Source organism: Myotis yumanensis, unplaced genomic scaffold, assembly GCF_028538775.1.
Source record: "Myotis yumanensis isolate MYYU_CA2020_CCGP unplaced genomic scaffold, mMyoYum1.0.hap1 SCAF_1, whole genome shotgun sequence".
Lineage (NCBI taxonomy): Eukaryota > Metazoa > Chordata > Mammalia > Chiroptera > Vespertilionidae > Myotis > Myotis yumanensis.
Window position 1 is genome coordinate 181,594,486 of NW_027223752.1, and position 24,854 is coordinate 181,619,339.

The 24,854-nt window shown below is 41.0% G+C and overlaps 1 protein-coding gene and 1 pseudogene across 2 annotated transcripts in view; both read right to left on the reverse strand.

The window, feature by feature from the left end:
* The window catches only part of LOC139006640 (E3 ISG15--protein ligase HERC5-like), a 46,535-nt gene extending 34,378 nt beyond the window's left edge, over window positions 1-12,157 (reverse strand). Inside the window, exons 1-6 of one of the 2 annotated variants that reach the window (XM_070409109.1) lie at window positions 11,857-12,157; window positions 9,825-9,945; window positions 9,049-9,131; window positions 5,957-6,178; window positions 4,720-4,811; window positions 3,545-3,675 (exon numbers count right to left, since the gene is read on the reverse strand). In XM_070409109.1, the coding sequence (XP_070265210.1) occupies window positions 3,545-3,675; window positions 4,720-4,811; window positions 5,957-6,178; window positions 9,049-9,131; window positions 9,825-9,945; window positions 11,857-12,142 (935 nt within the window). In that variant the 5' untranslated portion in view covers window positions 12,143-12,157. The remainder of the gene's footprint in view (window positions 1-3,544; window positions 3,676-4,719; window positions 4,812-5,956; window positions 6,179-9,048; window positions 9,132-9,824; window positions 9,946-11,856) is intronic. The other variant, XM_070409101.1, reaches the window with a different exon arrangement.
* Window positions 12,158-21,114: 8,957 nt separating this feature from the next.
* On the reverse strand, window positions 21,115-22,221 carry LOC139006651 (PRELI domain containing protein 3B pseudogene; annotated as a pseudogene).
* Between the last annotated feature and the right edge of the window lie 2,633 nt (window positions 22,222-24,854).

Consider the following 24,854-nt stretch of genomic DNA (forward strand, 5'->3'; position numbering starts at 1 on the left):
ATTTCCCAAAGACCTCTATCACCCTGATTTTCTTACAACTTTGTTCAATGGTCTCACCCACTACATAGAATTCGGCCTTGCTCAAATAGAGGTCTGACCTTTGTCCTCAGGGCCTGGGAGGTAACTCCTAAATTCTTAAAACTCCCCAAACAATAGGTGTGTCTTCATTATTCATGGCAGGCCCTGACTTAATAGTTTACCCAGGTGGCTCAGGGGGGCCCCTCTGGCCACCAGTAAGGCAAACCTACAGGGAGGGAGACACTGGAGTTTCAATTCAACAACCTAGATCAGTGGTTCCCAACCTTTTCTTGACCATGCCCCACCAAAGCATCTCTAAAATCCTGATGCCCCTCTCCCCCTAACCCCCAACATATAATTCTTATTATTCAAAAAGTGAACTCCTATTCATGTGGAGGAAGTCTAAAAGGCCATTAACATTAACTTGGTCTAAACAAGCTTCTAAAAAACATAGCATCATCCATTGAGAAAAATAAAAGAACAAAAGGACAGTTTAGGTACTGAGGAATAAATCACTAAGAAATTGTTAAAAAATAATAATATGTGAAAGGGCCGGCGGGGCACGTGGCCCCGCAGGCATCCGGCAGGGAGGATGACGGGCAGCCATGGCCGAGGCAGCGCCTGACCAGATAGGCGCAGGCCCGCGGACGCCCAGAAGGACCCGGGCCGCCCTCCTCGGCCTCCGAGTCACTTTCGGGCCGAGCAGCGGGCGACCCAAGGGCCAGGCGGGGTGGTGGGCGGCCTGCCTCCCGGTGACGCCCACGGCGGCAGGCCTTGCATGGGAGCCGAGTGGCCGGCTTCCCATCCATTAAGGGACCTCCATTTTGTATGGAACCATGTGCTCAGCGAAGGCTCCCTCCCCCTCGGAAGGAGCCTCTGCTAGCCACACCCACCATTTCTCTGGACTAACCAATGGTAATCAAGGGAAGTGCACGCCATCGCTATGACCACATCCTGTGTAATGGGTCACCAGCTCGTACCTGGCCAATCGGCGGGGGGCACAGCCCCCTCTCCCGCCCCTACTCCAACCCTCTATGAAACCCCTGGTTCGAGCAGACGGCTCTCTCTTTGCCACCTGCTGCTGCGTCAGTAAGGAAGGTAGAGGAGCTAAGCCCGGGCTTAAAATAAAAGACTCTTTGCTTTTGCATCGGATTGGATGGCTCCCTGGTGGCTTCTTGGGAATCTTGAAATCTGGGCATAACAATATGAAGTGATATGAAAAAATAGCAAATAAACTTTCAAAACATATAATAGAGAACTGAAATGCATAAATATGTCACCATATATATTTACATACTATATATGAGGCCCCTAGAACCATAAGAAATGGGAAAAAATTCACTGTTAATGACTCATTCTCAAATTGCCCCCCTTAAAAATCAATTGTCTCCCTGTGGGGCCCCACGCTGGGAACCACGGACCTAGACAATGATTCAATCAATCACGACTAAGCAATGAAACCACAATTCATGCAGTCCTCCACATACGCCGTTTCGGGGTTACGTTGTCATCTCCCATTTACAGTATTTATAAAAAAAAAAAGTTCGTCATTTCGACGTTTATACATATGTGCTTTAAAATGTTTTTATGATTTATTTACCACAAGGTCAGGAATTGTTATCTTTCTTTTAAATTTCTGTTACTGTTTCACTTCATTACTGCTGTGTATGTGCTCCATGTGAGTGATGTAGGTGCTTATGTAGGTGGGTTCCGACTTACGGCGAAAATTGAGTTTCGTCTCGCAGTAGGAACGGATCTCGGATGTAACCCAAGGACCTACTGTGGCAACTTTGGATTTGGGTGAGCTTCCCTGGTTGGCAATACTCTACACAAGGTCATGTATCAGGCAGGGAGGAGGTAACACTGTCGAGGGGAGCAGATGCCTGAAGCCCCTCATTTGGACCCTCCTAGACGCTGTCCTATGCATCTCTTCCTTTGGTTATAATCTGTGTTTTTCCTCTTGTAATCAATGTGACCATGAGTATAACAGCTTTCAGTGAGTTCTGTGAGGCTTTCCAGAGAATTCTTCTGTGTTAACAGGGGTACTGCCCTGATTTGCATTACGACATCTCTAACGTGACGACTCCTCTTGTACTTGTAACACATGCTACACTAAGGAATGTGTGTTAGGAAAAACCCAACGTGGTGATAGCGTCTTTGGATAATGCAGACATTAGTGAATGCAGAGAATTATGCCACCCCAATAATCTGGCCTACCTTCATAATATTCATTTATGTAATTTTACTCCAAGATCATAGAGTCTATTTCTGAGAGTACACACACCAGTTGTTTTTTTTAACAGCAAAGGTTTAGTAAACACACAAATGAACCCAATATTCGGTACAGTCTGAATTTGCTTGTGTTTAGTGAGGAAAAGAATACAAGTATCTGGGTTAAAATATTTCTTAACCCCCAAGACCCAACATCCCACTAATGAGAAGTAGATTGAATGAGGTTCAAGGAAGAAAATAAGTAAACCAAGGAGTTTGAGAAAGTTTTTCTAATTTTGTTTAAAAAAAAAAAAAAAAAGCTGTGAAAATCAAATTTCTCAAGAATATTTTACTCAAAAGCACAAACGACTTTGTCTTCTTCTTGACTGTGATCACTCTGAGAGAATTATGGGGATTAAGTATGATGGCCCCTGAGGGGTTGTCAATGATTAATCTTTTGTGATTCATGTTTCCTTATCTACTTTTTCTATTGAATTTATGGGGTGGCATTGGTTAATGAAATTATGTAGTTTTCATGTGTACAATTCCATAATACATCATCTTTGTACTGATATTGTATATCGTACTGTATGTTTGCCACCCCAAGTCAAGTCTCCTTCCATCACCATTTATTTATCCCCGTATAACCTCCCCCAAATCCCTTTCCCTCTGATAATCACCATACTGTTGTCTGTCTCTATGAGATTTTTTGTTTTTGTTTTTTTTGCTTAATTCCTTCACCTTTTTCATCTAGCCTGGCAACCCCTCTCACCTCTGACAGCTGTTAGTACGTTCTCTATGAGTCTGTTTCTATTTTTCCCAAATAAATGATGACATTTTTTGTAAAGACAAAGTGTATTTGAATAGTTACAAAGGTATTTCACTGAAGGGGCTTTGGAAGGTGAATGTATTTGTTCATTAAAAAAAAAAAATCAGTCCTAGCCAGTTTGGCTCAGTGGATAGAGTGTTGGCCTATGGACTGAAGGGTCCCAGGTTTGATTCTGGTCTGGGGCACATGTGCCAGTTGCAGGCTCAATCCCCAGTAGGGGGCGTGAAGGGGGCAGCCATTATTGATGTTTCTATCCCTTTCCCTTTCTCTGAAATCAATAAAAGTATATTTTTAAAAAATCAATGAAAACAAACATGTATACTAAAGAAAAATTATGATTATGTAATAATGTAAATTAAGCATCTCCATTTGAAAATGTTTAATACTTTTATCTCAATCAATCAAACTGATGGACATTTTATTTAACTACCAACCAGAACTTATTGTAGTGATTTTATCAACTTCCATCAACACTTTACAACTTACCTTCCACATGCTATCTGGGTTACTCTCTTCCCAAGGAGCTCAGCCACCAAACAGGGTTTTAACTCATTCTGTGTTGAATTGTGACCAAGCTGCCCATGTTTTCCAGCACCAAAAGTAAACAGGAGCCCATCCTAAGGAAAGAGAAGTTCATATCAGATTCTAGAGAAATGCAACACAGAAGTTGTATTTATTGGTGCGAAGGCACCATCCTATCTAATAAAGAGGGAATATGCTAATTGACCCTCACACCACTGCAAAGATGGCAGTGCCCACAGCCAATGAGGAAAAATACTAATTGACTGCTCAGTCCTCAAAGATGGCAACGCCCAGAGCCAATAAGGAGGGAATGTGCTAATTGACTGCCACGCCCTCAAAGACAGGAGCACCCACAACAACAAGATGGCAGCGCCCAGTCCCCTCAGCCCCGCCAGTGCCTGCTTCCAGAGTCCCCCAGTTCCCTCAGCCCCCCAGCCACCCAGGGTCAGTCCAAGGCTTAGGCAAGCCTCGCCTAGTGGCTGCCCAGTTGCCCAAAGCCAGCCGAGGTTTGTGCTGCAGCACTGGCAGCAGCAGAGGTGTGGTGGAGGTATCGCTTTCCCCTGATCGCTGGGTTGTCTCCCCCACCTGAGGGCTTCTGGACTGTGAGAGGGTGCAGGCAGGCCTGAGGCCCCCCCCCCCCCCCCCCCCCCCCCGCCCAGTGCATGAATTTTCATGCACCCGGCCTCTAGTCAATGAATAATTAAAATTACTGTCAGGCCTGGCCAGTGGGCTAAATGGTTACAGTCTCAGCTCACCCACTGAAGGGTCTTGAGTTTGATTCTTGATCAAGGGCATGTACCTGGATCAATCCCCACCCTGACTGGGGCACGTGCGGGAGGCAACCAATCAATGTGTCGCCCTCCCATTGAAGTTTCTCCCTCTCTCTCCTCTCCCTCCCTCCCACTCTCTCTAAAAATCAATGGGAAAAATATCCTCCCGGGAGTATTACCAAAACAAACCAAAGCAAAGCAAAGCAGTCAAAGCAAAACCCACAATTATCAGGAAGACGTCCTGCCTGTGGGAAATGATGACCTTTCTTCCCTGGGAAACACTAACTGCCCACACCCAGGTGTTCTCGTGTTTTCCCCACTGCAAAGTGTTCTTCCAAAACTACAGTCAAGGAGACAAAGGACACACACCTTTGTGAGCAAGGCAGTGTGAGAGCCACCACAAGCAAGGAATTCCACTTTCTGGTTGTCCAGTGCTTCAATAAGGGAAGGACAATCTTCATCTGTACGAGGGAAAGAATAGCTGAAGTGACCAAAAGGAAATGCTGAATTTCACACCAGAGTTCTGTGCTACTGGTAACATACCTGGGCTACTTCCTCTCAGACTACAACTCCCAACACATTCTGACCAGAAAGGCTCTACGCTGGTGTATTTAGGCTTAAAGGTGGGCATGGGGCAACGGTCAAAGGACTCACCTGTGAACATATCAAGCCACTTCCCAGGCCTATTCTCTTTTTAACCGGGCCCGATTAACTTTGATTGCAGGATATCTGATATTTTCCATTCCCATTGAGAATTATCCTTTTAATAAACATTATTTTTTTTCTTTTCAGTTCTCTACTACCTTGTCCTTGCCTCACTCTATCTCTCCTCTTTTTCATGATTATTTTCTTCTCAAATCACTTAGAGATTCAACTAAAACAGTTAAATTGCCCTTTAGCAAGGGACCACATCAAGAAGAAATGCAGTGTTTGACCAATAACTCAGGAGATAACGTGAATATTACCAGAACTGATAAATCAATGGATTCTGCTACACCTGAAAACTCTAACAAGGTGTTTGGGTCAATGAGAAATTCTGTCATCTGCTTTGTGGCGGTAGTTCAATAATGAAAATTACTGTACGTGTTTTATAGTGCACACACACACGTATGTACAGATGTATGAATAGTTTTTAGGATATGATTAGGATCAGTTCCTAAGACAGAGTTTTAGTATCCTTTTGTCATAATATAATTATGTTAAGAGACACTTAAGTGCACATGGAGTTTGAAGATCATTTCATCCAAGCTCATCACTTTACAGGAAATGAAAATAAGGCCTAGAGAAAAGCTGGCTAAGGGACTGGTAAGGCCCTGCAGTTAGTTAACTGTGAGGTGGGAATCATAATCCAGGTGTTCCAATCCCGTCTGATACTCTTTCCCTTTCCCACATGGCCCTGACATGTGTCTCTATTATAGCAAGGACTTCCACACTATGCATGACTTTTAAACTGATTCTGTCCTGAAGACAGAGAGAGAACCAGGAAGAACAGTGACAAGAAAATCGAGGACTTGAACCATTTTTAAAAGGGAGATCTGTGTTAATTTCATCACGCATCTAACAATATGTCTGTTGATAATATGAGTTTTAAAATGTGTTTCCATACTGTCAGTGTGGCCCAGGCCTAGTTGTCCAAAATCGTTTCTTCCCCACGAGTAAACGTTTCCAGACATGGATAAAGCCATGCTGTGGGCTTTTCCTGCAGAAATCTGAGCCAAGGGGACTCCTGAGAGGTGCTCCACAAGCTGTGGTGTGGGGGTTGAGTCAAGTATTCTCCCAAGTCCAAGTTGGCCATCTAAGTTCTGTCCCCAGGCAAAAAGCTCACCACCTGGACATAAACAAAGAAAATGCTGTCTTACGGAGTTTAAAATGCAGCAGACATTACCCTACGGCATTCCTATGCAATCCATATTATACTATCACAGTCTCTTACATTCAAACAGGCAGGACTTCTCAGATTCCATACGTCTGAGTCAGAAAAACTAGATGAATCTTCTTTTTAGCAGTAACAGTTGGTAGTGTTACGAACTGACTGTATCCGTCCCCAAATTCATATCTTGAAATCCTAATCCTCCATGTGATATTACGGAGTGGGGCCTTTGGAAAATGATTGGGATTAGATGAGATCATGAGGTGGAGCCCTCAGGAATGGGATTAGTGCCCTTATAAAAGAGCCCCCGAGAGCTCTTACCCTCTCCTCATCAGGCACCAAATCTGTTGGCACCTTGAACTGGACTTCCAGCCTCAAGAACTGTGAGAGGTTTCTGTTGTTGAAGCCACCCAATTTGTGGCATTTTTGTTACAGAAGTCCAAACAGACAAAGACAAGTAGAATGAAGTTATCTGCACATATTATAATTAAGTTAAAAAATATTTTTTAAAAACCCACAGGATAAGTCCATGAAAAACAAAAACATTGTACATCTGGTTAAAAACCATTCTTTTCTCTCTGCCCCCCACTCCTTAATGTGCCTAAAGATCCTATATAATAAAAGCCTACTATGCCAAGTGTCCATTCATTCATTCAACCAATCAAAGTGAAATATGCTAATGATATGCTAAGGCCACTCAACCACTTGGTATGTCGTGCACTGACCACCAGGAGGCAGACTATCTGACTGGTAGGTTAGCTTGCTGCTGGGGTCCAGCCAATCAGGACTCAAGGAGACACGGGCAAGATATGCTCCGGAGCCCTCCTGCGTTCCCTCCCTGGCTGGCCAACCTCCCAAGTCCCTCCCCGGCCCAGTCATAGTGCACCAGTGGGGTCCCTTGGCCTGGTCTGCGCCCTCTCACAATCCAGGACCCCTCAAGGGATGTCGGTGAGCTGTTTGGACCTGATCCCACTCAAAGCAGGAGCTGCCCCCTGGTGGTCAGTGCACTCCCACAGGGGGAGCGCCACTCAGCCAGAAGCCAGGCTCAAGACTGGTGAGCGCAGTGGCAGTGGCAGGAACCTGTCCCACCTCTGCAGCAGCGCTAAGGATGTCTGACTGACGGCTTAGGCCTGCTCGGACATCCCCCGAGGGCCACTGGACTGCGACAGGGCACAGGCTGGGCTGAGGGACCTCGCCCCCAGTCCCCCAGCCCCCGGCCCCCAAGCACATATTTCGTGCATCGGGTCTCTAGTCTTAAATAAACAACTTAAAAATACATTGGAAATTGCAGCACAATATCTTTAAAGAATCAGCATCCTCTTCCATTAATTGAATAAATTTTTCAAGAACAGTTATTAAATGTTATCTAATGGAGTTGACAATATCTAATGGAGTCTGAAAAAAAATCTATGAGAGAATTAACACTGAAAACCCCTGCAACGTACTGTGCAAGATCTGGAGGCAAAGACTTTCCTTCAAACCTAATTATTGTGGGCCTTTCTGCCACCAGGAATGTAATGATGAGCATGTAGTTCCATTTCTTGTTTCCTCAACCTTTCTTTTTCCTACATATAATTTACCAGTAATAAATCCTGAACATCTCTTTCCCCCCACACTGGAGACCCTGGAGTTCTTAAAGGTGCAATGTGTCTGCTTGTCTTCATAACCTGAACATGACAGATATTAAAAATTACATGTTTCTTCATGAATAGATGAAGAAAAACAATCAGGCCATTTTTTTTCCAATACAAGTTCATACTCTCAAACTCTCCTAGGGCCTTCAGGACAGGTCAAATTCTTGATTATTTACTTCCCTTGATTCCCAGCTTCCATTCAGTTTGTGTGTATGTCTATCCTATACATTAATAAAAAATGTTTGACTCTGAATTCCTATCACTCTCCTGTCTTAATTATTCCTCCACAGTCAGGTCAAGTTTCTTTAGGAAATAATTCATTCCGGTGTCTGATAAGAAACAGGAAATAATAAAGAGCTTAGAGAGAATCCCTAATTCAAAAGGTAATGTTAAAACACATCAGGGGCTGCAAACTGGCCACAGAAGCAGAGTCAAAGATTCTGAGCTCCTACCATGGGAGTTGGAAGAGCACTAAGAAAAGGGAAGAAGGTTCTAGAAAAGGGTGGCCCATGCTGGTCCTGATTCCAGACAGAATGATTTTGACTATTCAAAATATTTTCATTGTTTCATATTTGAAAAATAAAAACATGAAGCTGTTGAATTAATCTCTAGGCCCAAGATGGAGCCAGCCCTGCCTGGCATGGCATGTCAATCAAATTTTTGTGTTTCTATAAATGCTCCCCTTGACCAGAAACACAGTATATCCACTTAGCCAATCCCCAAACATCAAGCCAACCTGGCTATTTCCTTGTTCCTTGATCTTTCTAAATAATGTGAGATTTGCAACCCCAGGCAATCACACCCTGTTTCCGAGTTTGATCTTCTAATGCTCTATGAAACTTGCTCTTGCCCAGAATCCATTGGAAGAAAGCTTCATTGCTTGTGAGGCACTTTACTCCCTAATTCACGGATCATTTTCCTCTTGAATAAAGGACATCAAACTCATTACTAAATTGTTTTAATTTTGTCTTCTGACAGAATAAAATGTAGGAATTGTAATTATGGAAATCTGAAGATTTTAAGGTCCAAGAATTCTCTCATTTTATACCTCCTTTAAGAATAGTGTTCTGAACCATATCAAATTCAAAACCATATTTTTGTCCTGTTACAAAATAAAGCATACACATTCTATTAGTTCTATATATACACATATTTACTCCCTCTAAAAAAACAATGAATATTCCAAAAAAGTACCTTTTGAGAGTGCAAGGGAATGGTAATCTCCACATGTGATCTGAATTATAGTTTTTTCTTGAAAAAAACTATAACATTGAAGCCTGATGAAAGAGAATATATTTTATGCCAATCATTATATGAATGAAAGTCACAACATGTTAGAATTATTAACTGTATTTAATTAGTACTGAAGCTTAAGAAAAAGTTTATAATTTACTGCTTCACATTCAGTACATCTAGATTATTATAAAAATGCAATTACAAAAATGTTTTAACCAGTGGTCTAAAAGGAAAATAATATGCATTGTATAATTGTAATAAGATGATTCTAAGACTTTTAAAAAATAATTTTATGATGCAGGAATAATACAAGATGAAAATAAGTTCTAATTCTTATGATCTACTAAGAAAAAGTGTCACAAATCATTCCATGATGAAATATTTTTCCTTGATTGAACACATTTATTCTAGATTTATTAGATTTTATTCTAGAAATCTAATATTTAAGATTATTATGAATTAGTGAATGTGAAAGTCCAATTTGGGACTAGGCAGACTAACCAATCATTGTCTTTAAATGTCAAAGCAACACAAGATAAGTGCCCTAGGTGACATAAATTGGTTTGTAATTTACTCATGGGATTCACTGGTCAGTTCAGAATTCATGGTTTCCTTAAAATGCCACTATATAAAGCAGGGGACAAGGATCATATAAAGTAAAATTTTGCTACAAAATTATGATTGCCTTTTAAGTAAAATTGAAATAATTTTTTTAATTGAAAAAAGTTCCCTACCTTTCATGTTCTATGCTATAGTTGTACTCAAATGGTTTTCCATCTGAGGATAGAATCAGCACGTGCTCTGCTCCTTGGTCCACGGAATGTATCTTCATTTTTTTTCCTAACTTAATGTACTCTGCAGAGCAAATTCAACCAGGAACTATCATCACTCTGATTATTACCCACTTTTATTGCTGACTTTATTATAATGCACTTAAAACACCTGGAAAAAATTTCAACTAGACAACCTTTGACTTACCATAAACCAGTTTTTAAAGAAAATTCAAGTACAGAAAGATGACAAATTAGCCATGACTGTTGTCTCGACGATATTTTTTTTTTTTTTAATTTGGGAAAGCACTGTTTTCTACTTTGTTTTATGTTGAATACACCTTTAAAATAGTGAATTAAAATCTGATAATAGATTCCTGCTTAATAAATCGATAGAAAAGCTAAATTTGAGGTGACAGCAATGAAAAAGTCTGTAAGAAAATATAACAATTTTTGGACAACATAACTCATTGTAGAAGCAAATATATTCTGTATTCTGAGATATACTCTTTTCAAAACCAAACCAAATAACAATAATAACCCTCCCTGACTGCTTCACAAAGAAGCTAAGGCCTATATTCTTGAAATTGTGTTTGGAGAACTACTTTAAAAGAGGATGCTCTTAAAATTTTTTATTGGTTTTAGTGCATATTTTTCCCTTTCTAAAAGTTAAGAGATTTTAAATTGTTCACTAGTTATCATTTACTCTTATTTAGTTTTATCACAAAAATTAAAGTAGGATAGAGATTTGGGAAAATAGTACCTATTCATGTAAAATATCAAAGCACAAGCCACTTTACATTACAAATGAAAACAGTTTGGTAATAAAGAAGAAATGGCCTAACAGACTAAGGATTTTGAGAGACTCAGCATTTCAAGTCAGTTGGGAAAAAAGAAAGGTTATTTTTTTTTTAAAAAACCCATGGTATTGGGGCTTTCGGGTGGAAAACAAATCTATATCCCTTATTTCACGATTCTTAAATAAAATAATAGCCAAGCCTATCAAAAATTTTAATTTTAAATGTGAAAGCTTAAAATTTCTATAAAGATGAACACATTTTAAAAACTTGGCGTGGATAGCTTTCTAACATCACAAAAATCCGTAAGCCTCAACAGAAAAGATTGATGACGCAGACTATACAGTAACACCAACTAAATGCAAGTGGAGGAGAATATTACAGCATCTATGACCGACAAAGCCCTATTCTTCTTAACGTTCATACAACTCCTTCAAACTAGTAAGAAAAACTCAATTTTTAAAAAGCCCGGCAAATACAAGCACCAAAAAGGAATGCAAATGATGTTCCGCCTCGCTCAAGTTAAAAGCAAAAGGAACAGCAGAATACCATCTTCTCAGTCAGCACAGGAGCAAAGTGTTAAGAGTAGGAGCGTGGCCACTGGCTTCCCCGACCTGTGCCATGGGAGTCACAGAACCGGGCCGAGCTCCGCGGAGATGACCCTCGGGATGTGCAACTGAAAAGCGCTCTTTAAGCCGCTCGCCCAGGTAAGGCACCGCCACCGAGAACCAGGCAACTGCGTCCTCCAAAGGCTCAGAAGACCGGAGCAGCTATGATCTAAACGGGGCAAATGAAAAGCTTGGACAGAAACCCCGATAAAGGCGGGCTAGTCTGGCTCAAGTGAAGATGCCGCCCGTGTGCGCCCTCGCGCCGCGCGAACCTGCGGAGAGGACGACCCAGCGGGCGCTCCCACCGCGAACTCGGCGCCGACCGGGCGCAGGATCTTGGGGAGCCCAGCGCTGCCGCAGGCGCGAAACCCGAAAAGCCACCCGGGCCCGGCGCGTTCCCGGGGCCCCCGCGCACCCCTGCGGCGCCGGGTCCGCTCCGGAGCTCTCCTCCCCGTTTAGAGAAGGACCGCGCACCCACCACTCGGGCCGCTGCCGCGAGAAGCTGGAGGGCCGGCGCGGGCCCCGGGCTCCCCCGCGCCCACCCTCTGCCCGCGACGGAGGGTCGAGCTGGCGTGACCCGGCCCCACTCACTCGGCTTCTTGGCGCCGTGGCTCCCCGCCGGCAGCCGGTGCACCTGCACGCCGGCCCCGCCGCGCTCCAGCACCGCCAGGCGCCCCCGCGCGCAGCACACCTGGCGCGTCGCCTCGGCCCTGCGGGACAGCGCGCTGCGGAGGTCGGGGGCGTCGGGGAAGAGCCACAGCCGCGGGCCCTGCGGCTGCGCCGGGGCCCGGGACTCGGCGGGCGGCCGGCACTTTGCGGGCGGCCGGGATGCGGGGCGCGCGCCGCCCCGTGACCTCCTCGGTGGCCTCGGCTCCATCGCCGCTTTCCCGGGCTCCACAGCCGCGCCCCCGCTGCGCGGACCTTGGGAGGAGAAGGAAGTGCGGCCGGCGGAGAGGTCAGAGGAGAGGGAAACCCCCGAAGCCTGAGCGCAGCCGGCGAGCGGACCGCTGGGCGGCGTCGAGGAACCCGGGCCGCTCCTCCGCCGCAGCGCTGGCGCCAACACCAACGCTCTGTTTGGGGGCGGAGCCCGACGGTGCAGTGAGAATCAAAGGGGTGTGTTTCTTTCTAAGGGAGCAGAATCGAAACGAAAAGGAAAGGGAAACTGAAACGATTCTAGAATGTCCGCAGTTCTCAGGGCCATGGCCCGTATTGAGGATGGCGGGCAGGACAGGGAAAGTGTCCCCAGGCGGCTGGACCAAATGGCCTTCGAAGAAGCACTGCGGTTTCACGAGATGCAGCCTTGACACAGCCGGACTTGCCCATTTCCCAAACTATGTTGTTATAGAAAACTAAACTTGGGGATGGAAGTCAAAGGGAGAACTGTGCAGTCGAGTCCTTCTGCCACAACGCGGCTCCTGCCAATATAGTTTTTGCCTTTTCTAGAATTCCTTACAAATGGAATAAAACTTACGCAGGCTTTGTGTTTTCCTTTTTTCTCTTCTCATTTTGCATAATGCTTTTTAAAAATATAGTTTTTATTGTTGATAGTATTACAGATAACCTCTCATTCGCCCCCACCCCCACCCCTCAGGTCTTTACCTTATTCCCAGTGTCCACGGGCTATGCATATAAGTATGTAAGTTCTTTGGTTTATCTCTTCTGGACCCCCAACCCCACATCCAGGTATGTCAGCCTGTTCCATGCCTCCCTGCTGCGGGTCTTCATTTTGTTGGTCATTTCATTTTGTTCATTAGATCCCACACACGATTGAGATGATGTGATGTTTGACTTGCTCCGTTTGGCTTATTTCACGTAGGGTAATATTTTCCAGGTCCATCTATGTTGTCCCAAAGGGTAAGAGATTCCTCTTTTGTTTTTGTTTGTTGTTTTACAACTGCTCAGTATTTCATAGTGTAAATGCCCCACAGCTTTTTTATTCATTCATCTACTGATGGACACTTGGTCTGTTTCCAAAACTTAGCTATTGTAAATAACGCTGCTATGAACATAAGGGTGCATATATTCTTTCTGATTGGTGTTTTGAGGTTCTTAGGATATATTCTCAGAAGTGGGATCACTGGGTCAAATGGCAGTTGTATTTTTAATTTTTTGAGGAAACTATACTGTTTTCCGTTGTGGCTGCACCACTCTGCATTCCCACCAGCAGTGCACTAAGGTTCCCTTTTCTCCACATCCTTGCCAGCACTTGTTCGTTGATTTTTTTTTATGATAGCCACTCTGACAGGTGTGAGGTGATAACTCATTGTGGTTTTAATGTGCATTACTCTGATGATTAGTGACTTTAAGCATTTTTTTCATGTCTCTTGCCCTTCTGTATGTCCACTTTTGAGAAATTTCTGTTTAGGTCCTTTGCCCATTTTTAAATTGGATTGTTTTTCTTCTTTTTGTTGAGTTGAATGAGTACTTTATATATTTTGGATATTAACCCCTTATCAGACATATCATTGGCAAATATGTCCTCCCAAACAATGGGCTCCCTTTTCATTTTGATGGTGGTTTCTTTTGCTGTGCAGGCACTTTTTATTTTGATGTGGTCCCATTTGTTTATTTTTCTCCTCGGTTTCCTTTGCCCTAGATGTATCCATAAAAAGATGGCTATGTGAGGTGTCTGAGATTTTACTGCCTATGTTCTCCTCTAAGATTTTTTATGGTTTCATGCCTTACATTTACGTCTTTTATCCACCTTGAGTTTATTCTTGTGTATGGTGTAAGTGGTGGTCTAGTTTCATCTTTTTGCATGTGTCTGTCCAGTTTTTCCAGCACCATTTCTTTAAGAGACCGTCTTGCTGAATGCTTTTGAAATTCATCCTGTTATGTTTAGTTAAAAGCTCTCACTTTGTTATAATTAAGTGGTATTCCATATGAATAGACCACATTCTATTCACCATTGAAGGACTTTTCAGTCCTTTACAATTTTTGACTACAATGAATAGAGGTGCCATAAATATTTGTGAACAAGTCTTTTAGTAGATAAATGTTTTCATTTGGGGGAGGAGAGGAACCACCTAAAAATAGAATTGTCCTGATGTGTGGTAAGTACATAGATATCATTATAAAAAACTGCCAAAGCTTTTCCAAGTGCTATACCATTTTGCATTCCCTCCCGCAATTTATGGGAGTACCAGTCGTTCTGTATCTTCACCAACATTTGGCAGTGTCAGTCTTTTTAAATTTTAAAAATGGTCTATAGTGTATCTTACTGAACCTTTAATTTACACTTCCCTAGTGATTAACGATATTGAGCATCTTTTCGTATGTTTATTAGTGCTAGTCTCTTCTTTGGTGAAGTGTCTATTCACATATTTTGTCCAGTTATTAATTCAATTGCTTATTAACTAAAAGCTTTTGATATACGTTATGTTATATATATATCAAGTCTTTTATTTGATGTTTGGAAATGTTTTCTGCCAGCCTGTGGCTTGCCTTTCAATTTTATTAACAGTGTGTTAAAGAGCTGAAGTTTTTAATTTGGATGCAATGTGTGTGTTTTTTTCCCTTTTACGTAGTTCATGCCTTTTTTTTGTCCTACCTAAATCTTTGCTTAACCCAAGGTTACAAAGATTTTCTTAAATATTATCTTCTAGAAGTTTTATAGTTTTAGGTCTTTGTCATTTCAAATTAATTATTCTTTATGGTGTGAGGTAAGGTAGAGGTTTAGTATTTTTTCTCCTTATGGATTTCCAATTGTTCCAGCTTGCCTTTCCTCATTGAATTGCCTTAGTATTTTTTGTCAGAATTCTGTTCATACATATATGTTTAGATTTATTTACGAACTTTTTATTGTGTTCTATTGATCTATTTTTACTCCAGTACTGTACTGCCTTGATTCCTGTAGATTCTGAGTAAGTCTCAAATTCATCCAAGTGCTTCACTATTGTCCTTCTTCACTGTCATTTGACTATCCTAGGTCCTTTGCATTTTTGTATATATTTTAGGATAAGTTTATCAATCTCTACAAAAAAGACTGCAGGAATTTTGAGATTACACTAACTGAGATCAATTTAGGAAGGATTGATATACTGATAATATTGATTCTTCTGTCCATGTGCATATTTCTCCATTAATTTAAAGCATCATTAATTTCATTCAGCTGTATTTTCTAGTTTTCAGGATATAGTCGAACATATTTTGTTAAAAAATTTATCCTTAGGTATTTATTTTTTGTTGATATTACAAATGATACTTTTTAAAATTTCAATGTATGAGTGTATATAGATATAATATTAATTTTTATATTTTGACCTTGAATACTAATATCTTTTTATTTTTACTTAGTAGTTCTAGTTGTTTTATAAATCCCTTAGAATCTTGCACATAGATAACCAGATAGTCTCTAAATAAGATCGTTTTACTCCTTATTTTCCAATCAGTATGCCTTTTCTTTTCTTTTTTTTTTCTTTCCCCATAAGCTTTTCTTTCCCAAACTACCACCAATGCAAGGCTCTGTGTATGGTTTGGGATAATTCATTGGCCATTTCCAACCATACTTATATCTGTTCTTTAATTCATTCTATAGCTGTGATACTGAGACATATTTCAGGTTCTTCGCATTTCCCCAACTATAATTAGATGAGAGCTCCTGGTTGGGCTCAGCATTTAACCAAAATGATAATATCTGCATATATTCTAATTTTTAAAATAAATTTATTGGGGTGACATTGGTTAATAGGATCATATGGATTTTAGCTACACATTTCCATGATACATGATCTGGATATTGCATGTTTCCACTACCCAAAATTAGTTCATCTTTGTCACCATATATTTGACCCCCTTTACCCTTTACACACTGCCCCACTCCCTTCCCTCTGGTAACCACCATACTGTTGTCTGTGTCTATAAGTTTCAGTTTTATATACCACATATGAGTGAAATCATATGGTTATTGGCTTTTTTCTGACTTATTTCACTTAACATAATAGCCTCAAGGGCCATCCATGTTGTCACAAATGGCAGCATTTCATCTCTTCTTATGACTGAGTAGTATTCCATAGTATATATGTACCACATATTTATCCAATCTTCTATCAAAAAACACTTTGGCATGGCCAGTGGCTCAGTGATTGAGTGTTGACCCATGAAATAAGAGGTCACCGATTCGATTCTCTGTCAGGGCACATGCCTGAGTTTCAGGTTCCATCCTCAGTGAGGGGTGTGCAGGAGGTGATGCTGTTTCTCTCTCATCTATGTTTCTTTTTCTTTCTTTTTTTTTTTTTTAAATATATATTTTTATTGATTTTTTACAGAGAGGAAGGGAGAGAGATAGAGAGTTAGAAACATCGATGAGAGAGAAACATCGATCAGCTGCCTCCTGCACATCTCCCACTGGGGATGTGCCCGCAACCCAGGTACATGCCCTTGACCGGAATCGAACCCGGGACCCCTCAGTCCACAGGCCGACGCTCTATCCACTGAGCCAAACCGGTTTCGGCATGTTTCTTTTTCTCTATTCCTCTCCCTTCCTCTCTCTCTGTCAATAAAAAACATTTTTTAAAAAAGCTTTAAAAAATACTTTGATGGTCATGTCTTGGCCATCTTGAATAATGCTGCAGTGAACATAGGGGTGCATATATCTTTGAAAAATAATTGTCCTCAAGTTTTTTTGGTAGCTATCCAGAAGAAGGATTGCTGGGCCTCATGGTAACTCTGTTCTTAATTTTTTGAGGAACCACCATACTGTGTTTCATAGTGGTTGTACTAGTTTACATTCCCACTAGCAGTGAATGAGGGTTCCTTTCTCTGCACAACCTCTCCAGCACTTGTTTTCTTGTCTTTTTTATAATAGCCATTCTAACGGGTGTAAGGTGAGACCCCATTGTAATTGTGATTTGCATTTCCGTAATAGCTAGTGAAGTTGTATGTCTTCTTGGAAGAGGTGTCTGTTCAGGTCCTCTGCCCACTTTTTGATTGGATTGCTAGTTTGTTTGGTGTGGAGTTGTATGAGTTCTTTATATATTTTGGATATTTAACTCCTCCTCAGAGCTGTTGTTGACAAATATCATCTCCCATTAGAGTGGTTGTATTTTTGTTTTGCTGTCAGTTTCTTTTGCTATGCGGAAGCTTTTTAGTTTGATATAGTCCCATTTACTTATTTTTTGCCTTCACTTCCCTTGCCTATGGGGTCAAACTCAAAATGTTCTCTATGACCACGGCCCATAAGTTTAGTACCTATGTTTTCTTCTATGTAATTTAATGTTTCAGGTCTTATATTTAGATCTTTGATCCATTTTGAATTAATTGTTGTATATGGGGACACACTGTCTTCTAGCTTCATTCTTTTGCATGTGGTTTTGAAATTTTCCGAGCACCAATTAGTGAAGAGGCTTTCTTTTCTCTTTGGCTCCTTTGCTGAAAATTATTTGTATATTAGAGGCCTGGTTTATGAATTCGTGCACATTGAAAGGAAATTAATTAGAAGAAATATTTTTAAAATTGATTTTTAGAGAGAGAGAGGAAGGGATAGAGAGATGGAAACATTGATGAGAAAGAAACTTCATCGATTGGCTGCCTCCTGGCTGCCCCCTACAGGGGGATTGAGTTCCCAAACCAGGGATGTACCCTGACTGGGAAACAAAACCAGTGACCTCTTGATTCCTGGGTCAACGCTCAACCACTGAGACACACTGGCGGGCGTGATGTATTATTTTTTAAAATGTATTGTTGTATTCGATTTGCTAGTATTTCATTTAGGATTTTTGCATTTGCATTCATCAGAGATGTTGGTCTATAGCTATCTTTTATCATAGTTACCCTTGCCAGGTTTTGGTATCAGGGTTGTGATGACCTCATAAAAAGTGTTAGGAAGTTTTGCCTGATCTTCAGTTTTTGGGAAGAGTTCCAGAAGGATAGATATGAAGCTTTGAATGTTTGGTAGAATTTACTAGTGAAGCCATCTCGTCTTGGATTTTTACTATTTGGGAGATTTTTGATGGTTGTTTCAATTTCCTCACTGTTGATAGGTGTGTTAGATTTTCCAAATCTGCATGATTCAGTCTAGGAAGGTTATATATTTCTAGGAACCTATCCATTTCTTCTAGGTTGTTGAATTTTGTGGCATATAGTCTTTCATAGTATTCTAGTATTGAAACGCGGAAATTAAATTGGAATGCATGGTGTTCCTCTGGGCAGGATGCAAAGGTGATTTCTTGGGTTCTTGTCCAAGTGGATTCGAAGAATGAAGCCACAGACAGAAGGTGATATAGGAAAAGGTGGAAATTTATTGGGAAACAAGCACAGACTCCCACATGGGTGGAGAGACCCACTAAGTCCCAATCTTCTAAGGTTTATAAAGGCTGCAGTTCTTTGTGTCCTGATATCCCCTCTGATTGGTCACTGTAGCAGCTTCAGAGCTCAAACCCCCTGTGGGGTTCCCCTCTTCTTCTCCCTTTTGTTTTTCTACTCCCTTTGGCCTTCCTCTTCCTTCTCTGAATGAGTGGCTTCCTCTCCCTTTATTCTGTAAATGTGTAGCTTTTGGTTACTCTGTGAATGTATGCCTTCTGGCGGCTCCCAGCTTTGAAGCCCTGCAGTTCTTCCCTGTGGACCCCCTAATTCCTAAAATTCCCTACACCTGCCTTTTTTTTTTTTACCCCTGAAAACTTCTTTCAGTATGATCCTTTGTATATCTGGATGTCTATGGCAACTTCTCTTTCATTTCTGATTTAGTTTATATGAGTCTTTCCTCTTTTTTCCTTAGTGAGTAGTACCAGGGGTTTGTTAGTTTTAATAATCTTTTCAAAGAACCAGCTCTTTGTTGTTGTTTTTGTTAATCCTCACCTGAGGATATTTTTCCATTGATTTTTAGAGAGAATGGAAGAGAGAGGAAAAGGCAGAGAGAAACATCCATGTTAGAGAAACACATTGATTGGTTGTCTCCTGCATGAGCCCTTGCCAGGGCCTCGGTCAGGGAGGAGCCTGCATCAAGGTACATGCCCTTAACTGGATTCGAATCCAGGACCCTTTGGTCCAAAGGCCAATGCTCTATCCACTGAGCCAAACTGGCTAGGGCCAGCTCTTTGTTGCATTAATTTTTTGTATAGTCTTTTTGTTTTCTATTTTATTTAATTCTGCTTTAATTTTTATTATTTCATTTCTTCTGCTGATTTTGAGTTACTTTTTCTTTTTCTAGTTAAGATATAATGTTAGGTTGTTTACTTGGGATTTCTCTCATTATTGAGATTGGCCTGTAATGATATAAACTTCCTTCTTATTATTACTTTTGCTGCATCTCAGTAGTTTTGATATGTCATATTCTTGTTTGTCTCTATATATCATTTTGAACTCACCTTTTATTTCTTCTTTGACTCAGTCAATTTTTTAGTAGTTTCTTTTTTTGTGTGTGTGCAAGTATCAAAGATTTTTTTAATGGTTGGTAAATAACTGCTACAAAATATGAAACAAAATACATTTACTGGATTGTTTTTCTGAGTGCAATGGCCCTTTGGCTCCCCAAATGAGGATTCCCCATAAAAGTCACAAAGCAATGCATGTAGTGGTTATTTTAGGCCAATGCCTTTCTCCACTTCCTACCCTCACCCCTCAGGCACCATATTATTAAAAACATTAGGTACCTGGGATTTGTATCCCAGATCAAGACATCATTTGGGCAATTTCAAATGATGTACAGCTCCTCATGTAAAAAAGATGTTATGTGGTCACAATTACTTCAAAAAGTAATTATATTCAAACAACCTGGCAGATCATGTTTTAGCAATTACAGAACTGATACGGAATTTTTGGACTGGAACCCGGATCCTTTTTCCGCCGGAATCGAAGAATGAATCCACGGACAAAATGTGGTATAGCATAGGTGGAGATTTGTTGAAGAACAAGAACAGACTCCCACGTGGGGAGAGGGAAAGAGTCCCACAGAATGGACTCCCAAGTAGGGAGGGGGAAGAGTCCCACTGAGTTCCTGTTTCCATGGTTTATAAAGGCTGCAGTTCTTGTGTCCTGATTCCCCTCTGACTGGTCAATATTCCCCTGCACATTGGTTACTATAGTGCAGTGATGGCGAACCTTTTAAGCTCAGCGTGTCAGCATTTTGAAAAACCCTAACTTAATTCTGGTGCCGTGTCACATATAGAAATTTTTTGATATTTGCAACCATAGTAAAACAAAGACTTATATTTTTGATATTTATTTTATATATTTAAATGCCATTTAACAAAGAAAAAGCAACCAAAAAAATGAGTTCGCCTGTCACCTCTGACACGCGTGTCATAGGTTCGCCATCACTGCTATAGTGATTCCTGAGGCCCTCCTCCCTCATAGTCCTTCCATTCCTCTGGGCTTTCTTTTACATTTGTTTTGTAAATAGAGACCTTTCTTGGCTACCTCCAGGTCCCTTGTCTTATGGAAATATACCTGTTGCTGCTCCCTTGTCTTACGGAGATGTAACTGCACCTGGCTTCCTTGTGTACCTTCTCCCTGTCTGTAGCCCTGTGTTTTTCCATGGACCCCAATTCTAAAAAAATCCCTAAGCTTGCCTGTGTTCCCCTAAAATTCCTGCTTCAGAACCATGATTCTGACACATGGCAATTTACAAGTTAGACAAATGTGAAATGTTAAAAGATGTGAACAGCTGCTCTTCTGTTTAAGTTTAGAGTGCTGAAAAATTTCGGTAATGACTTTATTTTTTCAGTTAACATAACCGGCCCACAATACAGCATATAGGTCATAAAGTACAAATCCATGGAAGGTAATATCTTCACTAAGTTACAAAACTTTGGCAAATCAATACAGTACTCTTTCATAGAGTAAAGATGAAGTTATATATTACTTGAGTGATAATTTTAACTCCAAAAAATTTCATTTACGTACCAAATTAAAACACTGTGGTTTTTAATGGTGGCTTATAGCAAGCAGAGCAAGTTATTTTATATAAATTTATATCTTTTAAAACTATACAATTTCTCCTTTGAAAGTGAGTTCCCTATTGAAGTTTTCCACAGCAGAGCAATTGTGTCTATTTGGAGGTGGCTCTGCTTTGTCCTGGGGTTGGTCCAAAGCCAGGTAGAGTTCCAATGCATGAAAAGCTTTAAAATTCAACCTGAGGGAGACTTAATATGCTAACACCAACTTCCACGTACCTTTCAAAAATTGTTAAATTCTCACATAACTATGGAATCTTCAAAACCAGAGTCATTTCAAACAACACTAATAATTTCAGATGCTCCCTGTTATTTAGAAACACCATACCTCCTTGTTTTGATCAAGTTACATACCCTTTCTTCGGCTTATTAAAAAAAAATTCTACCTAAAATATAGTTTTTTAATGTATTTTTTAAATAACAATAAATATAATGTCAGCCAGTAGAGATATGGAGGACTGCTTGTTGTATACCAACTTTCATCATTTCTCTACAAATGCTGCTGCCGCCATTGGCGTCCTTATGCTTCCTCTTGTTGAAGGCGTCAATTCTTCGAACTCAGCGTTTAATTTATGTATCACCCATTCCACTGCTTCCCGGCCTTTACGAGCATTTGAGGATGCCATGCTCGCCATCAGCCCTTCCAGGTAACTACTGAGGCTCACTCCTTTCACAGTGATGATGGCCTCTTGGGTCAAAACAGTTCTTTCTGGGCCCTGTGGATGTGGTATATATATAAGTCTCTCATCTACTGAAACCATATTTGTAAATGAAATTTTAGTGGATTTAAGTTCCGTTGTTTTCTCTACAGGGTCAACTACAGAATGTTCTTGCACATATGTTTTGGTTCTTGTCCCACCAATCAGAGATCTCACAATGGAAGGCAGGCCCCACTCTGTGCTGAGCAGTCTATGGCTGTGCAACTTTCCAGAAGGATCTACATGTCTGTCCAATACATTGACTCCAACCACGCTTGGGTTCATAGGGTTGGATATTTCTGCATTGCGGCTATTGTAACAGTTGCCCATGGATGGTCAAAGACGTGCTCCGAAGTCCAAATCCTCATGATGCACGTGGCCTGTGTGGTGTCCCAGCAGCGCAAAGAGGCAGAGAGGCCACACAGGCCCCCGCCCTGCCCCCTCGCCTCCCTGCCGGCCTCGCAGCGCACACATGCCCTGGTGGTATCTTGTTTATTCTCCTCGTATTTGTGGGTTTGTTTACTTCCTTTTTGCTGTTGATTTCTAATTCCATGCATTATGGTCAGAGAATATGCTTGCTATAATTTCAATCTTGAGTTTGTTGAGGCTACTATCGTGACACAACATATGGCTTATCCTTGGAATGTTGCATGTGCACTGGAGGAAAATCTATAATCTGATGTTCCGGGACAAAAGGCTCTGTAAATGTCAATTATGTCCATTTGGTCTAATGTGTCACTTAAGGATGATATTTCTTTGATTTTCTGTTTGGATGATCTATCTAGAGCTGTCAGTAGAGTACTAAGGTCTCCAGCTGTGGCTCTATTTTTTTTTTTTTTAATGTTTCTCCTTTAGTTTTGTTAGTAGTTGCTTTATATATTTTTGCTCCCTGATTGGGTGCATATATATTAAGAAGTGCTATGTGGCCGAAACCGGTTTGGCTCGGTGGATAGAGCGTCGGCCTGTGGACTGAAGGGTCCCGGGTTCGATTCCGGTCAAAAGGGCATGTACCTTGGTTGCGGGCATATCCCCAGTGGGAGATGTGCAGGAGGCAGCTGGTCAATGTTTCTCTCTCATCGATGTTTCTAACTCTCTATCTCTCTCCCTTCCTCTCTGTAAAAAATCAATAAAATATATTAAAAAAAAAAAAGAAGTGCTATGTGTTCTTGACCTAGTGTCCCCTTTATTGTTATAAAATGCCCATCTTTGTCTCTTATTACCTGTTATCTTGAAATCTGTTTTGTCAGATATAATTATAGTATACCTAGTTTTCTGTGGATGTTATTTTCTTGGAGAAATCATTTTCCACCCTTTCACTTAGAGTCTAACTTTGTGTTTGCAGCTTAGAGGTGTCTCCTGAAGGCAGCATATGGTTACGTTTTGTTTTTGATCCAATCTGCTACTCTGTGCTTTTTTCGTGAATTCACTCCATTTATATTAGGGTAATTACTGATGTATGAGGATTTCCTTTAGCCATTCAGTCTTTTGCTTCCTGGTAGCTCTGTGCCTCCATCAGTTCTTTTCCTTTATGTTTCTGTCTGTTGTTTTAGTTTGGTGGTATTCCATAATTCTTCCCTCTGTTTTCTCTTTTGCTTAAGCTATTTGTCTCAATTTGGATGTTGTGTGTGTGTGTGTGTGTGTGTGTGTGTGTGTGTGTGTGTGTGTGTTACCATTAGGTTTATGAAAAAGAAAGTTTCATTATTTTTCTTTTGAATACATCTGACCTCTATCCTTCTTTGCGAATTCATTCCTTACCCCCACCCCTTTTGTTTTTGTTGTCACAAATTATCCCTGTTTATTCTGTAAGATTTTTTGTGATTTTATTCATAGTATTATAACCTTTTGTTCTTTGTTTCAGGTAGCATAACACCCTTGAGTATTTCCTGCATTGGAGGTCTTCTGGTGATAAATTTTCTCAATTTCTGTATGTCTGGAAATGTCTTTAGTTATATTAGTCTTTTTTTTAAAATATATATTTTATTGATTTTTTACAGAGAGGAAGGGAGAGAGATAGAGAGTTAGAAACACCGATCAGCTGCCTCCTGCACATCTCCTACTGGGGATGTGCCCGAAACCCAGGTACATGCCCTTGACCGGAATCGAACCTGGGACCTTTCAGTCCGCAGGCCGACGCTCCATCCACTGAGCCAAACTGCTTTTGGCATATTAGTCTTTTTAAAAATATATTTTTTTAAATTAATTTTAGAGAAGAAGGGAGAGGGGGAAAGAGAGAAACATTGATGTGAGAGCCCAACATCAATCAGCAGCCTCCTATATGCCCTCTACCAGGAATTGAGCCTTCAACCCAGCATGTGCCCTTGACTGGGAATCAAACCAGCAACCATTTGGTGCATGGCATGATGCCCAACCAGCTGAGCCACACCAGGTAGGGCAGAATATATTATTCTTGGCTGGTAATTTCTTTTTCATCATTCGAATATTTGGTTCCACTCTTTTCTGGCTTGTGGAGTTCCTGCTGAGAAGTCTGATGATAACCTAATAGGCTTTCCATTATGAGTTCCTTTCTTTTCCTTGGCTGCCTTGAGAATTCTTTGTCATTAATTTTTGATAATATGTGTATTAAGTTTTAATATGTTCCTTGGAGAAGGCCTCTTTGGATTGAGGTAACTAAGTGTTCTGTTTGCTTCTTGGCTTTGAGGATTTGGCTCTTTTCATAGATAGGTTTGGGAAACTCTCATCAACTATTTGTTTGAATAGGTTCTCCGTTCTCTTGTCCATTTGGAATGATTCTTGGAACATGGTATTGAACATAAGTAATTCTTGAATGAATGAATGAATGAATGAATCCCTTAACATTTCGATTTTTCAAATAAATTATTCAGCAGTTGACTAAAATAAAAACTATGGAGACATTTAATAATCCTATATAAAAAAACCCCAGCAACCATAACAGCTTAACGACCAGAATGACTGCTTGACCAGTCGCTATGAGGTGCATTGACCAGCTCTCAGTCCCTGCCGTCTCCACCCCCCAGCCCCC